The sequence below is a fragment of the Trachypithecus francoisi genome, unplaced genomic scaffold (assembly GCF_009764315.1).
Source record: "Trachypithecus francoisi isolate TF-2019V2 unplaced genomic scaffold, Tfra_2.0 Lachesis_group20, whole genome shotgun sequence".
Taxonomy (NCBI): domain Eukaryota; kingdom Metazoa; phylum Chordata; class Mammalia; order Primates; family Cercopithecidae; genus Trachypithecus; species Trachypithecus francoisi.
Genome location: NW_022681466.1, coordinates 18,487,008 through 18,504,112, shown reverse-complemented (window position 1 = coordinate 18,504,112; position 17,105 = coordinate 18,487,008). Strand labels below are relative to the sequence as shown.

The window sequence follows — 17,105 nt, the reverse complement described above, 5'->3', positions numbered from 1 at the left end:
CATCTGGAAGCAGGAGGAGCTGCACCTACTTGTGGGGTCATTGTGAGGGTCAACTGGCAGACACCCAAATGCCCAGAGCGGCACCTGGCACACCGCAGGCCTTCAGTAACATCTGTATTACCTCCCGGTTCACATCTGCAGAATAACAGAACTTTCCAACGGCTAGTCAAACATTGCAGGAAAGGTGCCAGTGATTTCCTCTAAAGCTAAGACAATGCTGAACTGGCTCTTCAGGGTCAGCCCAAGAATGCAAGACCACAGTGCACACATCACTTCTTTCACCTTGGGACCCTCAGGTCCCTGCTCTAAATTCCCCTTTTCAGGTCATCCACTTTAGTGGCCCCGACCCATAAGAGGTGAAAGGAGAGCCTAGGGCAAAGGGGGACATCCACACCCGAATGCATCCCCTCAGGGATCCCTAAAGAGGGGGCTCTCAGACAGGGTTGCCTCAACCCCACCGATCCCAAATGAATTTCAAGTTTCATGGCTGAATCAGAAAAAAGTCAAACCACTGCAGGCTAGAAAATACCCTTTCAGGCCGGGCGCGGTGGCTCAAGCCTGTAATCCCAGCACTTTGGGAGGCCGAGACGGGCGGATCACGAGGTCAGGAGATCGAGACCATCCTGGCTAACACGGTGAAACCCCGTCTCTACTAAAAAAATACAAAAAAAAAATTAGCCGGGCGAGGTGGCGGGCGCCTGTAGTCCCAGCTGCTCGGGAGGCTGAGACAGGAGAATGGCGTAAACCCGGGAGACGGAGCTTGCAGTGAGCTGAGATCCGGCCACAGCACTCCAGCCTGGGCGGCAGAGCGAGACTCCGTCTCAAAAAAAAAAAAAAAAAAAAAAGAAAATACCCTTTCAACCCCACCCTGAACCAGACACAATCAGGCTGTGGTCGGACGGGGTCCCAGGCCCATTTGTGGTGGTTCGCAAACTGTGTTCCTAGAAGCATCACTTGTGCTCCCAGGCCCAAGAGGTCCAGGTTCTACCCCCACCCACATCCCCTGAATCAGAACAGCTGTTTTGTTCATTTTAAAAATTTTGATCTGTTTCACACATTATATTTGTTTGAAGAACAACTTCCCACTTTTAAAAGTTTTGAAAACAATCCCTGGATGGACAATCCCTAGAGCACTGACATGCTGTGGTCCAAGGTTCACTAGGAACAGTGCTTGTGCCCGGCCACATGGCGGGGCTCCTTCAAGCCTCTGGTGATGAAGGTGCTCAGGGAAAGGAGGAAGGAGGGGTATGGAAGGACCCAGCCGCTGCTGGCCACCTGGCCTCTGCTCTGTGTTCATGGGGGAGCGGACTCCTCACCACGGCCTGCAGGTCGGGCTGAAGCCTGTGCCCTCAGGGGCCTTGCATCTCCAGCTGGTCCCCCTGGCACAGGATGTGCTGCAGCAGCCCATTGACCACATCCAGAGTCTCGTCCTTCTCCAGCACGATGTCATAGGAGTCCATGTAGCGCTCCCGCCGCTCCTCCACCTGCCCGGAGTGAGAATAAGAAGCCTGAGGGTCCCCAAATGCCCCACCCTCCATAGCTCACTCTCAGAGCCCCTGGGGTTGGGGAGGAGAGCATTCAAGCAGCAACTCTCAGCTCCCTTTTGAGAGCCAGAGGAGTTCAGGTTACCGGAACTACCCTTTGGAGACAGATGAGGGATGGGCATGGGCTATCACAATGAGCCCTTGGGTCAATACCAAAGGATAGTAACAAGGAATAAAAACAAAAAACCAGATGTTGCCACTTTGGGAAGCTGAGGCAGAAGGATCATCTGAGCCCAAGAGTTTGAGACCAGCCCAGGCAACATGGCAAAACCGCATCTCTACAAAAATTGGCCGGGCATGGGGGTGGGTGCCTGTAGTCCCAGCTACTTGGGAGGCTGAGGCAGGAGGATCACTTGAGCCCAGGAAATTAAGGCTACAGTGAGCCAAGACTGAGCCACGACACTCAAGCCTAGGTGACAGAGTGAGGCCTTGTCTCAAAAAAAAACAAAAAAACAGATGTTGCCTCTAATCCATCTGGATTGAATTTCCTTCCTTCCTTCCTTCCTTCCTTTCCTTCCTTCCTTCCTTCCTTCCTTCCTTCCTTCCTTCCTCCCTCCCTCCCTCCCTCCTTCCTTCCTTCCTTCCTTCCTTCCTTCCTTCCTTCCTTCCTTCCTTCCTTCCTTCCCTCCCTCCCTCCCTCCCTCCCTCCCTCCCTCCCTCCCTCCCTCCCTCCCTCCCTCCTTCCTTCCTTCCATTTCTTTCCTTCCTTTCTTTCCTTCTTTTTTGAGATAGGGTCTGACTCTGCTGCATAGGCTGAAGTGCAGTGGCATAATCTTGGCTCACTGCAGCTTTGACCTCCGGGACTCAAGTGATCTTCCTGCCTCAGCCTCCTGCACAGCTAGAACTACAGGCATGCTCACCACACCAGCTAATTTGTGTTGTTGTTGAGACAGGGTCTCATTATGTTGCACAGGCTGGTCTCAAACTCTGGCCTCAAATGATCCCCCTGCCTTGGCCTCCCAAAATTGGGGGAGGTTACAGGCATGAGCCACTGTACCCGACCAGGACCCAGTTTTTTTGTTAGTTTTTTTTGAGACGGAGTTTTTTTGGTGACTCGCTCTGTCACCAAAGCTGGAGTGCAGTGGCGCCATCTCAGCTCACTGCAACCTCCACCTCTGGGTTCCAGCGATTCTCCTGCCTCAGGCTCCAGTGTAGTTGGGATTACAGGCGTGCACCACCACACCCGGTTAATTGTGTATTTTTAGTAGAGATGGGGTTTCTCCATGTTGGTCAGGCTGGTCTCGAACTCCTCACCTCATGATCTGCCTGCCTCGGCCTCCCAAAGTGCTGGGATTACAGGCATGAGCCACCACGCCCAACAGGACCCAGTTTCATCCGGCCCGAGCATTCTGGTGGGCTTCAGCGCCTGCAGGCTGCGGGAAGGCACCCTGGCAGCTGCCTGGCTTCACCCCGTATTTGAGCCCCTTTATGACAATGCTGCTTTCAGCCCCGTCAGTCCCTGATCTGTTGTTACTTTTCTTCTCTAAATTATAAACCCATGTCCTCGGCTGGGCACAGTGGCTCACACCTATAATCCCAGCACTTTGGGAGGCCGAGGCAGGTGGATCATCTGAGGTCAGGAGTTCAAAACCAGTGTGGCCAACATGCCGAAACCCTGTCTATACTAAAAACACAAAAATTAAGTTGGGCATGGTAGCGGGCACCTGTAATCCCAGCTACTCAGGAGGCTGAGGCAGGAGAATCGCTTGAACCCAGGAGGCGGAGGTTGCAGTGAGCCAAGATTTCGTCACTGCACTCCAGCTTGGGCGACAGAGCGAGACTCTGTCTCAAAACAAATAAAAAATAAAAAAATAAACCCATGTCCTCAATACCAACATCTCCCATCTCAATCATGTCTTCCAGTAGGATTTAGGAGGACTGGTAATCAGCCCCACTGTTTCCTGAACTCTATCATCTTAGGCAAATTACTTAACCCCAGGCCTCAGTTTCCTCATCTATAAAATGAGGATAACAGTCACTACCTTAAAGGGCTATAAAAATCAAATGAATTAATATCCATGAAATGCTGAGAGGAGTGACAGTGCAGTGCACAATCAGTAAACTGAGGCTAGGATCCCATGCCCGACCTGATCCTCTCTCTGAACGCCTGTAAGGTCATGTGGTAAGACAAAGCTGTAATCACTCGGTTTCTGTTTCCTACGAGAATATGCGGTCCAAGAGAATACAGCTTCCTTCTGTGCCCATAATACTTTACCTAGTGTCTAGCATATAGAAGGTGTTCAAAGGTGGCTGGGCGCAGTGGCTCAGGCATGTAATCCCAGCACTTTGGGAGGTGAAGGTGGGCGAAGCACTTGAGGTCAGGAGTTCAAGACCAGCCATGGCCAACATGGTGAAATCCCATTTCTAGTAAAAATACAAAAATGAGCCGGGCATGGTGGCGTGCACCTATAGTCTCAGCTACTCAGGAGGCTGAGGCAGAAGAATCACTTGAACCTGGGAAGTGGAAGTTGCAGTAAGCCAAGATTACGCCACTGCACTCTAGCCTGGGTGACAGAGCGCGACTCTGTCTCACAAAAAAAAAAAAAAAAAAGAGAATGTGTTCAAAGTGTTCAAAGGCATTTGTTAACGGGCATTCAAAGAGAAGAAAGCCATGAAGAGAAGTAGCCCTGGTCCTCTACCCACCTTGTCATTCAGGAAGCCAATCTTGAGAATGTTCTGCACACCAGGAACCCCATCGGCCATGGTGAGGTCCCCGATGGAGTCTCCCAGCAGGATGACATTGCTTTTGCCCTCGAGTTGCTGGAAGTAACCAGAGTTCTCACACACGGAGCTGTTCTTGTTGTATGTGTGTATGAGCTGGCCCTTAAATCCCTGGAGAAAACCCTAAATAACGAAGACAAGAGACAGATGGAAGGGCTGCAGGGACCCAAGTGGCATCAGCTCTCCACTGTCTCTGTCACAGAGAAAAGGGAATCCCAAAAGTGATAGATAATGCCAAAATTTCACTGTAGCCTAAACTAGGGCCCCTGGGCCAGACTTGGCCTGCTTTTGTAAATAAAGCTGTATTGGGATACAGCCAAACTCCTTTGTTTATGTGATGCCTATGGCTGCTTTTTTGTGCTATAAAGGCAAAGTTGGGCAGTTGCAACAGTGATGCCACGGCCCACAAAGCCTAAATATTGACGACAGGGGTAACTCACTCCTAGTTTAAATGAACAGGAGCCACGCAATATCGCAGATCATCTGTTCTAGTGGATGCACGAAGCTGTGATATAAATGCCGCTCAGGTTACACGTGTGCTAATGTTCAGCGGCCGGCCACCTCCTCACTGCAGGTCAACGTGATAAAAATTCCAACCATCAGTTTTACGGGGAAAAGAGTCAGAACGTGGATAAGTTGGAGCACCCCACCTCTGGCTTGGGAAAAACAAATCAAAGCCCATGCCCTGCAGGACCCAGGATGGCACATAACACATTGACAGTGACATGGGGCAGGGCAGGCCCATAAATTAGGTACCCCTAATGTTGACTGTCAGGCAAACATCAGAGAGAGGATCCTTTGAAAGTTTTTTTGTTTTTGTTGTTTTCTGAACACAGTCTTGCTCTGTTGCCCAGGCTGGAGTGCAGTGGTATGATCTTGGCTCACTGCAACCTCTGCCTCCTGGGTTCAGGTGATTCTCCTGCCTCAGCCTCCCAAGTAGCTGGGATTACAGCTGCACACCTCCACGCCCGGCTTATTGTTGTATTTTTAGTAGAAACGGAGTTTCACCATGTTGGCCAGGCTGGTCTCGAACTCCTGACCTCTAGTGATCTGCCTGCCTCAGCCTCCCAAAGTGTTGGGAATACAGGTCTGAGCCACAGCGCCTGGCCAAAAAGTAACCCATAAACAACTGCAAGAGGGTGAAGAAGCCAGTGTGGCTTACCTCCCCTTCTTTCCCAGGTTAGGGTTCATGCAGAGTTAACCAACCTGGCTGGTGGTCCCCACCCCTCGTCTTTTCCCAGCCCAAACAAGATTTGGCTCACATCTTCATTAAAATCCATGTAGTTAGACACGATGTGGATGTTGGGGTGGAAAACTTTCATCTGTCGGATAATTTCTTCCAGGATATCACCAATGCCCGCAGAAAAGATGAAAAGGGGAATGTTGTTACGGTAGAGTGTGTTGAAGAAGGTCTTGTATCCCTCCCTGAAAAGAGATCGGGGAATTCTGAAATGGTACTGCCTCTACTGCTGTTATTTGTTTCCTACTTGGGTTATTTGTTTTTTGGGTTTTTTGTGAGACAGGGTCTTGCTCTGTTGCCCAGGCCAGAGTGCAGTGGCACAATCACAGTTCACTGTGACCTCGACCTCCTGGGTTCAGGTGATCCACCCGCCTCAACGTCCCAAGTAGCTGAGACCACAGGTGCGCGCCACCACACCTGGCTAACTTTTTATGTTTTGTAAAGATGGGGTTTTCCTATGTTGCCCAGGCTGGTCTCGAACTCCAGGGCTCAAGCAACCCACCCACCTTGGCCTCCCAAAGTGCTGGGATTACAGGCGTGAGGCAAGATCATGCCATTGCACTCCAGCCTGGGCAAGAGAATGAGACTCCAGCTCAAAAAATAAATAAATAAAATTAAAATTAAATAAAATAGAGCAAATGATATATTCAGTAAGTGGCTAAAGGGTGCTAATCCTAAATGTTTGGCTCAGTTAATTTTGACATACGTATACACCCATGTAACTAATTAGCTTGAGGCTCCCTCGTGATCTCTCCCAGTCAATATCATCCCTCCCATTGATTAGCTTTGCCTGTCCTTGAATTTCTTTTTTTTTTTTTTTTTTTTTTTTTTTTTTGAGACGGAGTCTGGCTGTGTCACCCAGGCTGGAGTGCAGTGGCGCGATCTCGGCTCACTGCAAGCTCCGCCTCCCGGGTTCATGCCATTCTCCCGCCTCAGCCTCCGAGTAGCTGGGACTACAGGCACCCGCCACCACGCCTGGTTAATTTTTTGTATTTTTAGTAGAGACGGGGTTTCACCGTGTTAGCCAAGATGGTCTCGATCTCCTGACCTCATGATCCACCCGCCTCGGCCTCCCAAAGTGCTGGGATTACAGGCTTGAGCCACCGCGCCCGGCCAAACCGAGGCACGAATTTCATATAAATGGACTCATACACAATGTACTCTTTTGTGCCTGATTTATTTTGTTCAATATAATGCTATGTAGTTTATCTGTATTTTGCATGTAATTAGTTTATTCTCTGTCACTGCTATGCAGCATTATCCCACCATATAAATATACCACAATTTATCTACCCAGCTTCTTCTTGATAGACAGTTGAGAGATTTCCAGATTTCAGCTGTTATGGATACAGCTGCCATGAATACCCTGTGCATATCTTATAGTGGCTACATGCCCTCATTTCTCTGGGGTACATACCTGGGAGAGATGCTGCTGTGGCGGAAGGTAGGCATATGTTTTCTGTTGCTGTCAATACAACCAGGCAGCTGACCTGGGCACCTTCACTAGGGCACACCCACTCCCACCCCGGCACTTACTGGATCAGCACAGGTCTCCACTGTCTTGACTTTTGAGGAGCCAGCCAATCTCCCCAGTTAGGACGCACAACCCTTGAGGGTAGGCACCCATGTCACTCCTTCCTTTAGGAGCCCTGGTCCCTCCTCCAGGAAAGAAATCTCCAGCAGAGACAGCTGTTCAGTGAAGGCCGCCAACGATCAAGTGTCCCAGCCTAGCCAACTCCCAGTTGCCATGAAGAACACCAGTCACCAGAGGGACCCCAAAAGTCTTTTACCATTGTGAAAAATGAGCTAGATTTGGTGGGGCAAGGTGGCTCATGCCTGTAATCCCAGCACTTTGGGAGGCCAAGGCAGGTGGATCGCAAGGTCAAGAGATCGAGACCATCTGGTCAATATGGTGAAATCCTGTCTCTACTAAAAATACAAAACTTAGCAGGGCACGGTGGTGGGCACCTGTAATCCCAGCTACTCGGGAGGCTGAGGCAGGAGAATCGCTTGAACCCAGGAGGTGGAGGTTGCAGTGAGCTGAGATCGCGCCACTGCACTCCACTCTGGCGACAGAGTGAGATTCCGTGAAAGAAAAAAGAAAAGAAAAGGAGAGGGGAGGGGAGAGGAGAAGAGAGGGAAAGAAAGGGAAAGAAAGATGAGCTAGACTTGGTCTGTTCTCAGAGATGGTGCCCTGCCATTTTGTACTACATCCACTACCTGCTGACTGTTTCCTAGCAAGGGTAAGACACTCTTTAGCTGTATCACATCAGTTGTTCATAGTGTCATGTCCCTTCCGGTCCTTTAAGCAACTAACTCCTCTCTACTCTTCCCTGCCTCTTTTTTTTGTTGTTGTTGTTGAAGAAAACACTTCTAAATAGTCCAATAGAAATGTTTTCCAGAGCAAGACGCTTACCTGAGCATTGCATTGGACTCTGTAACCACCTGGGCTATCTGAAACTTCTGAATCTTCTGCTGACACAGGAGATTGTGCGCTTTGGTCCACCTAGAAACAGACACCCCAGAAAACCCTAAATTCAAATCACTCAAGTAAATAATTCCTCCTTTCCCTTTACAGAGCCAAGTGCCCTCTGACAGCATTGCCGACAGAGGCCTCATCCTTACGTTAGCTGCCTTTAAAGGGAAGAGGGTGGCCAGGCACAGTGGCTCATGCCTGTAATCCCAGCACTTTGGGAGGTCAAGGCGGGTGGATCACCTGAGATCAGGAGTTCGAGACCAGCCTGGTCAACATGGCGAAACCCCATCTCTGCTAAAAATACAAAAATTAGCTGGGCATGGTGGTGCACACCTGTAGTCCCAGATACTCGGGAGGCTGAGGCTGGAGAATCACTTGAACCCAGGAGGGGCAGGTTGCAGTGAGCCTGGGTGACAGAGTGAGACTCCATCTCAAAAAAAAAAAGAAGGGAAGAGGATGAGAAAGTAACCCAACAGAGACAAGTGCTGGGCAAGCTGGCTGCTGGGGCTGGCGCTCTCCTGAGTCCCTTCCTCCGTGACCACTCTATCTGGAGAACTGGGGCTCTGTCCAGTGATGAGGGTTGCTGCGGTTTGAAAGTGTTGGAAACTTGATCCCTAATGTGGAGGTGCTGAGAGATGAGGCCTAATGGGAGGTGTCATGGGGGCACTGTCCTCATGAATGGATTAATGTCATTATCAAAGATGCCTTATAAAAAGAACTCCTCTCTTTCTCTTTCTCTCTCCCCCACCCTCTTTGCCCTTTCACAATGAGATAATGCAGCAAGAAGAAGGCCCTCACCAAATGCCAGCCAGTCCTTAGATATTGGACTTCCCTGCTTCCAGAACTGTGTGCCAATAAATTGCTATTCATTATCAATTACCCAGTCTAGGCTGGGTGCAGTGGCTCACACCTGTAACCCCAGGACTTTGGGAGGCCAAAGTGGGAGGATTGCTTGAGCTTAGGAGTTGAAAATAGCCTGGGTAACATGGTGAGACCCCATCTCTACAAAAAACAGAAAAAATGAGCCAGGCACGGTGGCACAAGCTGAGGTGGGAGAATCGCTTCAGCGCAGGTGGTTGAAGCTAGAGGGAGCCACGATCATGCCACTGGACTACAGCCTGGGCAACAGAGCAAGACCCTGTCTCAAAAAATAGAAAAAATATATAAATTACCTAGTCTGTTATTCTGTGACAGCAGCACAAAACAGACTAAGAGTCACTTCCGCAAAGCACTTATCCCCCGACACCAACGGTCTTTAACTTATTCCAAGGATTCTCTGAGGGTTTCCACTCCAGTAGTAGCCACAAAAAGCCCCAGGTTCATCTGAAAAGTTTGTTCCAATATCTGGACTAATAGCATTAAATTAAGCCCTCAGTACAGTAAGGGAGTCTGTCATCTCATCACGGGTCTGGAAAAATACACCCCTCTCAGCCTACTCCATCTCAAGGGCCCAGACGCTTTTCTCCACCACCATCACTCACCATTCCACCATATGAGGTAGCTTCTCCTTGATGGTCCGGTGTGGGTCGATCTCAATTGGGTAATAGTGGTGAAGGAGCGCTGTGAGCTGGGATATCCAAACGGGGAGAAAGGCCATTAGTCTATATCAAGTTCTTCCCTGCAAAGTCCTACAGCTTAGTATGAGAAAAAAGTCACCTAGAAGAGGCAACTTCATGGCGAGAGGCAGTGGCTCACACCTGCAATCCCAGTGCTTTAGGAGGCCAAGGCAGGTGGATCACTTGAGGTCAGGAGTTTGAGTCCAGCCTGGCCAACACGGTGAAACCCTGACTCTACTAAAAAATACAAAAATTAGACCAGGCGCAGTGGCTCAAGCCTGTAATCCTAGCACTTTGGGAGGCTGAGACGGGCGGATCACGAGGTCAGGAGATCGAGACCATCCTGGCTAACACAGCGAAACCCCGTCTCTACTAAAAACATACAAAAAGCCGGGCGCGGTGGCTCAAACCTGTAATCCCAGCACTTTGGGAGGCCGAGACGGGTGGATCACGAGGTCAGGAGATCGAGACCATCCTGGCTAACATGGTGAAACCCCGTCTCTACTAAAAAATACAAAAAACTAGCCGGGCGAGGTGGCAGGCGCCTGTAGTCCCAGCTTACTCGGGAGGCTGAGGCAGGAGAATGGCGTAAACCCGGGAGGCGGAGCTTGCAGTGAGCTGAGATCCGGCCACTGCACTCCAGCCTGGGCGACAGAGCAAGACTCTGTCTCAAAAAAAAAAAAAAAAAAAATTAGCGGTGTAGTGGCCTTTAATCCCAGCTACTCAGGAGGCTGAAGAATGAGAATCGTTTGAACCCAGGAGGCGGAGGCTGCAGTGAGCCAAGATGAGATCATACCACTGCATTCCAGCCTGGGCCACAGAGTAAAACGGTGTCTCAAAAAAAAAGAAGATGCAACTTCATTTAAAAGAGTGTTACATGAGGCCGGGCGCGGTGGCTCAAGCCTGTAATCCCAGCACTTTGGGAGGCCGAGACGGGCGGATCACGAGGTCAGGAGATCGAGACCATCCCGACTAACACGGTGAAACCCCGTCTCTACTAAAAAATACAAAAACTAGCCGGGCGAGGTGGCCGGCGCCTGTAGTCCCAGCTACTCGGGAGGCTGAGGCAGGAGAATGGCGTAAACCCGGGAGGCGGAGCTTGCAGTGAGCTGAGATCTGGCCACTGCACTCCAGTCCGGGCGACAGAGCGAGACTCTGCCTCAAAAAAAAAAAAAAAAAAAAAAAAAAAAAAAAAAAGAGTGTTACATGAAATTTTCTTCAAGTTTTCCTTTGGGGACATGTCATTTATAAGACCTAAGTTTCTCTTCTCTTCTTATCTTCCAACATAATAGCTCAATACACTCATATTTTTATCTATTTGGGGAAGTCCAGGGAGCACCTGGACCCACAGAGCTGGTCATTCCTTTGTACTCACCCCGAGAGTGAGGTCTAAAAGTCAGCAGTATGAGATTTTACTATCAGAGAAGAAGGGTACTAATATTTTTTTTGCTGTTATTAATTAGCTGAATTGTCAGGGCTTAACCAGTAAGAACTTACTTAATGCTGTGTTTCGCAGAATGTGGTCCACTTTCTCACGTGATAGGTAAGATAACTTTAGGGAATTCATGGAGAAGCGCTTTTCAACTCAGTAGTTTTGGATTCACTTTCATGTATAATTTTTTTTTTTCTTTTGAGACGAAGTCTCACTCTGTCACCCAGGCTGGAGTGCAGTGGCACAATCTCAGCTCACTGCAACCTGCGCCTCCTGGGTTCAAGCAATTCTTCTGCCTCAGCCTCCCGAGTAGCTGGGACTACAGGCATGTGCCACCATGCCCAGCTAAGTTTCGTATTTTTAGTAGAGACGAGATTTCACCAGGTTGGCCAGTCTGGTCTCAAACTCCTGACCTCATGATCCACTTGCCTCGGCCTCCCAGAGTGCTGGGATTACAGAAGTGAGCCACTGCGCCGGGCTCTTTTTTGTTTTGAGACGGAATCTGGTTCTGTCCATTGCCTAGGCTGGAGCGTGATCTCAGCTCCCTGCAACTTCTGCCTTGCAGGTTCAAGCTATTCTCCTGCCTCAGCCTCCCGAGTAGCTGGGATTATAGGCGTGCACCACTACTACTCCCAGCTAATTTTTTGTATTTTTCATAGAGACAGAGTTTCGCCATGTTGCCCAGGATAGTCTCGATCTCCTGACCTCAACCAATCTGCCTGCCTCGGCCTCCCAGAAATGCTGGGATTACAGGCGTGAACCACCACACCCAGCCTGTTTCTTTAAGTTAATTACAATTTTTAAAAGTAGGTCAATTTAGAGAAAGATCTAGTAAAGGTGATACACAGATATGGGAAAAAAAACCCACGAAATTTAACTAGAAGACTGTACTTTGGGACACAGCATGTTGGTGGACAATTCCGTCAAAGGGTCAACATCATGTGAATGCACAGCATCTACACGTGTTTCCTCTAAGGTTTCCTTCTATGTGCCAATACTTTGACACTCTAAAGGAGCTGTTCCAGGGATCATGTGTCACACAGAGCCAGTCAGTAACAGTGCCCAGTAAAAATGAGAATTGACCAAGTAAAGAATTTTAATACATGAGTGATTCTCAGGAACATTACAAGATCAAATGGAATCCCTGTCCATCTGTCCAAAAGAAGATTAAATGCAAAGATGACATAGTAACAAAGGCAGAAAACTCCTGAAATGTATTAAGATTCTCAATGTGTGTGTTTTTTTTGGAGTGAGAACATTTTTCTAAAAATTAGGCCAGGCAAGATAGCTCACACCTGTAATCCTAGCACTTTGGGAGGCCAAGGTGGGCGGATCACCTGAGGTCGGGAGTTCGAGACCAGACTGGCCAACATGGTGAAACCCTGTCTTTACTAAAACTACAAAAATTAGCCGGGCATGGTGGTGCATGCCGGTAATCCCAGCTACTTGGGAGGGTGAGGCAGGAGAATCACTTGAACCCGGGAAGAGGAGGTTGCAGTGAGCTGAGACTGCACCATTGCACTCCAGCCTGGGCAACAAGCGGGAAATTCCGTCTCAAAAATAAATAAATAAATAAATAAATAAAAATAAAAATATACTAGACCTCGGCTGGACGCGATGGCTCAGGCCTGTAATCCTAGCACTTTGGGAGGTCAAGGTGGGCAGATTCCTTGAGGCAAAGAGTTTGAGACCAGTCTGGCTAACATGGCGAAACCCCATCTCTACTAAAAATATAAAAATTAGCCAGGCATGGTGGTGCATGCTCCTAATCCCAGCTACTACTCGAGGGGCTGAGGCATGAGAATTGCTTGAACCCAGGTTGCAGTGAGCTGAGATTATGCCACTCCAGCCTGGGCGATAGAGCAAGACTCTGTCTCAAAAAAATATATATATATCTATATATATCTATATATATATATGTATATACACACACACACACACCCATATACGTACACACACACACACACAGACACACACTAGAACCCAACAGAAGAATATAAATTTTCTTTTAAAAAGGCCAGGTGTGGTAGCTCACGCCTACAAGCCCAACACTTTGGGGAGGCTGAAGCAGGAGGATTGCTTGAGTTCAGGAGTTCAAGACCAACCTAGGCAACATAGTGAGACCCCATCTCTACAAAAAATTTTTAAAATTAGCTAGGTGTAACGGCACATGCCTGTAGTTCCAGCTACTCGGTAGGCTGAGGCAGGAGGATCGCTTGAGCCTAGGTGGTCAAGGCTGCAGTGAGTAATGATCAAGCCACTGCACTCCAGCCTGGGTGATAGAGTGAGACCTTGTCTCAAAACAAACAAACAAACAAACAAGCTCTGCTATTTGGCTGTATGACCCTGGGTAAGTTGCTGACCCTCCATAATGTTCAAATCTCTTGTAAACTCCATAGCCAACAGTAAGTATAATATCCAGTTCCAACCATTAACCATCATATGTCCTGGCCAGTAAGGAAAAGCTGTCTTAATGTATTAAAACTAGATCCTCCTTAGCAAAACAACAATTTTTTAAAAATTACTTTTCTAAGGTCTCTATACTGGAACCTTTGGTTCCAATCAGGAACCATTTGAAGTAGCAATATGACAACCATTTCTGAGCAAAGGACGGGAGCAACCCACCTCTTTCCGACACTCCTCACTGATGATCTTGCTATTATCTAGAATATCTGGAAAAAGAGAAAACTCCTTTTACTTGTCCCTTAGAACCCATCATCGGCTGACTCTCTTTTCAGACTCAGCCCACCTGCACCCAGGTGAAATAAACAGCCATGTTGCTCACACAAAGCCTGTTTGGTGGTCTCTTCACCTGGATGCGTGAGACATTTGCTGCCGAAGACCTGGGTCGGCGGGACGCCTTCAGGACACCAGTCCCCTGTCCTCACCCTCACTCCATGAAGAGATCCACCTATAACCTCGGGTCCTCAGACCAACCAGCTCAAGGAACATCTCACTGATGTTATATCAGAAGATGGAAACGTCAGGCCTCTGAGCCCAAGCTAAGCCATCATATCCCTGTGACCTGCACGTATACATCCAGATGGCCTGAAGCATCTGAAGATCCACAAAAGACTGAAAATAGCCTTAACTGATGACATTCCACCATTGTGATTTGTTTCTGCCCCAACCTAACTCATCAATGTACTTTGTAATCTCCCCCACCCTTAAGAAGGTTCTTTATAATCTCCCCCACCCTTAAGAAGGTTCTTTATAATCTCCCCACCCTTAAGAAGGTTCTTTGTAATTCTCCCTACCCTTGAGAATATACTTTGTGAGATCCACCCCCTGTCCCCAAAACATTGCTCTTAACTCCACTGCCTATCCCAAAACCTATAAGAAATAATGATAATCCCACCACCCTTTGCTCTCTTTTCGGACTCAGCCCACCTGCACCCAGGTGAAATAAACAGCCTTGTTGCTCACAAAAAAAAAAAAAAAAAAAAAGAACCCATCATCTTGTCAAGCCCAACAAGGCAAGCTAGAATGTGACTTACTGTAAGAAGAAGGACATCGCTTTCCATTATATGCAAACCTGCTCAAGGTCATGTCAAAATCAGAAATCACCTATAAGGCAAAAGAGAGATGATGCCTAAATAGGCACCTTCTAGTGTGGCCCTGCCTCAGCCTGAAGGATGATTATGGAAATCAAAACAGCTCAGTGGCCAGGATGGTAGGCAAAGCCCTGGGGGAGTTACCGAGTGACACAGAGGGATAGAGCGGAAGTGATCCTAATTAGTACCCGTTAACCCTGAGGAAAACGCAGTCTCCTAGTGTAGGGGTGAGGGTGAAATACTCAGGACTCCTCTGACTCCTTCAATATCAGGTCCTTCCTAAGAGATCTCTACCATTACGGCCCATCTGGACATCTTCAACTTACTGGGGAGTCGCTGGCTTGGGGAGGATAAGGCCCCAGGTACTGGTGTGGGGCGCCTTCTGTCCAATTAGAGGAAGCAGCATGACCATATGGAGAAATCTAAAATCTGGGATTTAGGACAGGCGAACCAACCCGCTCTCCTTCAAGCTCCCGGCCATTTCTTAGGGCGGAGAGCTAGCAGGGGTCCGCGGCAGAGCAAAGCGGGAAGACCCAATGGGCTGGAAGCCTCCCCAGCCGCCCCCAGCCCTGCCGGCCCCCGCCCGCCTCCGAGGTACCTGTAACCTGTCTCCGCCGCCCTTGCGGAGAGCGCCCATGATCTTCTGCACCCGCCCAGGCTGCCGCATCAGGACCGTGGCCTTCATCAGGGTGCTCACCTGTCCCGAGACCCGAGAGAACCACTGACCCCCGCGCCGCGCTGAGTCCGAGGGGAGCCCGGGGCTCGCTCGGGCGCGCGTGTGAGGCTGGGCCGGGGCCGGGGTGCGCAATGGGGCGGCTACTGGCCTGGGTGGATCGGTGGTGCCTCGGTAACCCGCTGGGGGGCTCGGAGCGCCCCGGGGGTCGGAGTCCGGGCCCGCCCCACTCCGGACGCTTCCTCCCTCCTCACCTCCTCCGCCATCCCGTTCGAGGCCCGGTCGGTGGCGCGGGGGACAACGACAGCCCCGCGACCGCACTGCGCAGGCGTCGCCTCCAGCCTGCAGCCCGGCGGGGGCGGGGCCGGGGGCGGGGCCGAGAATCGTGTGGTCCCGGAGATGGCCACGATCCGGGTGGACTTTCCCGGTGCGCTAGGCAAATTGGAGGAGGGTGCTATTTATTGTGAAGAGCAGGGTGAAGGTCCCAGGGTGTTGGGGTTACGTGGGTAGGTAGGGTTCTGCCACTCTTTGTGGAGGAAAAGCCTTGCCAAGCGTGGTCATTTCCAGGCTGAAAGTTTGTGTGACAAAAACATGGCTGGGGCTGGGCGCGGTGGCTCGCGCCTGTAATCCCAGGACTTAGGGAGGCCGAGGCAGAAGGATCGCTTGAGCCGAATAGTTCGAGGCCAGCCTGGGCAACATGACGAAACCCCGTCTCTACCAAAAATACAAAAATTAACCGGGCGTGGTGATGTGCACCTGTAGTCCCAGCTACTCGGGAGGCTGAGGCAGGAGGATCACTTGAGCCCGGAAGGTCCAGGCTCCAGTGAGCCGAGATCGCATCACTGCACTCCAGCCTGGGCGACAGATGACAGCCTGTCTCAGAAACAAAAACAGAAAAACCACACGGCTGGATGGGAGGAGAGATGAAGGAGCCATAAACTGAATTCTGTTAATCACCCAGAAGGTGCTCTGTTAACTAGGCCATTCCTCATTCCAGAAGAAACTGAGTGACTAACCCATCCAGGGGACTGGGAGACCCGGGACAGCTTTCTGAAATGTAATCAGCGTTGACTGGGCACGGTGCAGAGCACCTGTAATCCCAGCTACTCAGGAGGCTGAGGTGATAGGATCACTTGAGCCCAGGAGGTGGAGGCTGTAGTGAGCTATGATCACACCGCTGCACTCCAGCCTGGATGAGAGAGCAAGACCTGTCTCTAAAAAAAGAAAGAATTTAATTAATTAATTTTTTTCTTCTTTTTTTTGAGAGTCTCTGTCACCAGGCTGAAGTGCAGTGGCACAATCTCAGCTCACTGCAACCTCCACCTCCCGGTTTTAAGCGATTCTCCTGCCTCAGCCTCCCGAGTAGCTGGGACTACAGGCATGTGCCGCCATCCCAGCTAATTTTTCTTTTTCTTTTTTTTTGAGACGGAGTCTCGCTCTGTTGCCCAGGCTGGAGTGCAGTGGCCCCGGATCTCAGCTCACTGCAAACTCTGCCTCCCGGGTTTATGCCATCCTCCTGCCTCAGCCTCCCGAGTAGCTGGGACAACAGGCGCTCGCCACCTCGCCCGGCTAGTTTTTTTTTTTTTTCGTATTTTTTTAGTAGAGACGGGGTTTCACCGTGTTCGCCAGGATGGTCTCGATCTCCTGACCTTGTGATCCGCCCGTCTCGGCCTCCCAAAGTGCTGGGATTACAGGCTTGAGCCACTGCGCCCGGCCAATTTTTCTATTTTTAGTAGAGACGAGGTTTCACCATGTTGGCCAGGATGGCCTCCATCTCTTGACCTCGTGATCTGCCCACCTCATGCTGGGATTACAGGCATGAGCCACCGCACCTGGCCAAAGAAATAAATTTAATCAGCTTTACTTCTCCCTTCAGCCTCAACTGACTTGGATTTCCTTGAGTTCGGTG

The 17,105-nt window shown here is 49.8% G+C and overlaps 1 protein-coding gene across 3 annotated transcripts; it reads right to left on the bottom strand.

Moving 5' to 3' along the window:
- Nucleotides 1-1,025: 1,025 nt before the first annotated feature.
- NT5C3B (5'-nucleotidase, cytosolic IIIB) lies at nt 1,026-15,576 on the bottom strand. Of its 3 annotated transcripts, XM_033183020.1 has the most exons (10): nt 15,451-15,576; nt 15,122-15,220; nt 14,850-14,945; nt 14,467-14,536; nt 13,595-13,641; nt 9,463-9,548; nt 7,922-8,011; nt 5,528-5,690; nt 4,188-4,388; nt 1,026-1,484 (listed from the first exon to the last, which is right to left on the bottom strand). In XM_033183020.1, exons 1-10 carry the CDS (start codon nt 15,460-15,462, stop codon nt 1,350-1,352), a joined length of 999 nt encoding a protein of 332 aa, XP_033038911.1. In that variant the 5' UTR covers nt 15,463-15,576; the 3' UTR covers nt 1,026-1,349. The 3 variants fall into 3 exon arrangements, with proteins under 3 accessions (XP_033038911.1, XP_033038912.1, XP_033038913.1); XM_033183021.1 differs by lacking the exon at nt 14,850-14,945; XM_033183022.1 differs by lacking the exon at nt 15,451-15,576 and having other exon boundaries at nt 14,850-14,952; nt 15,122-15,254.
- Between the last annotated feature and the right edge of the window lie 1,529 nt (nt 15,577-17,105).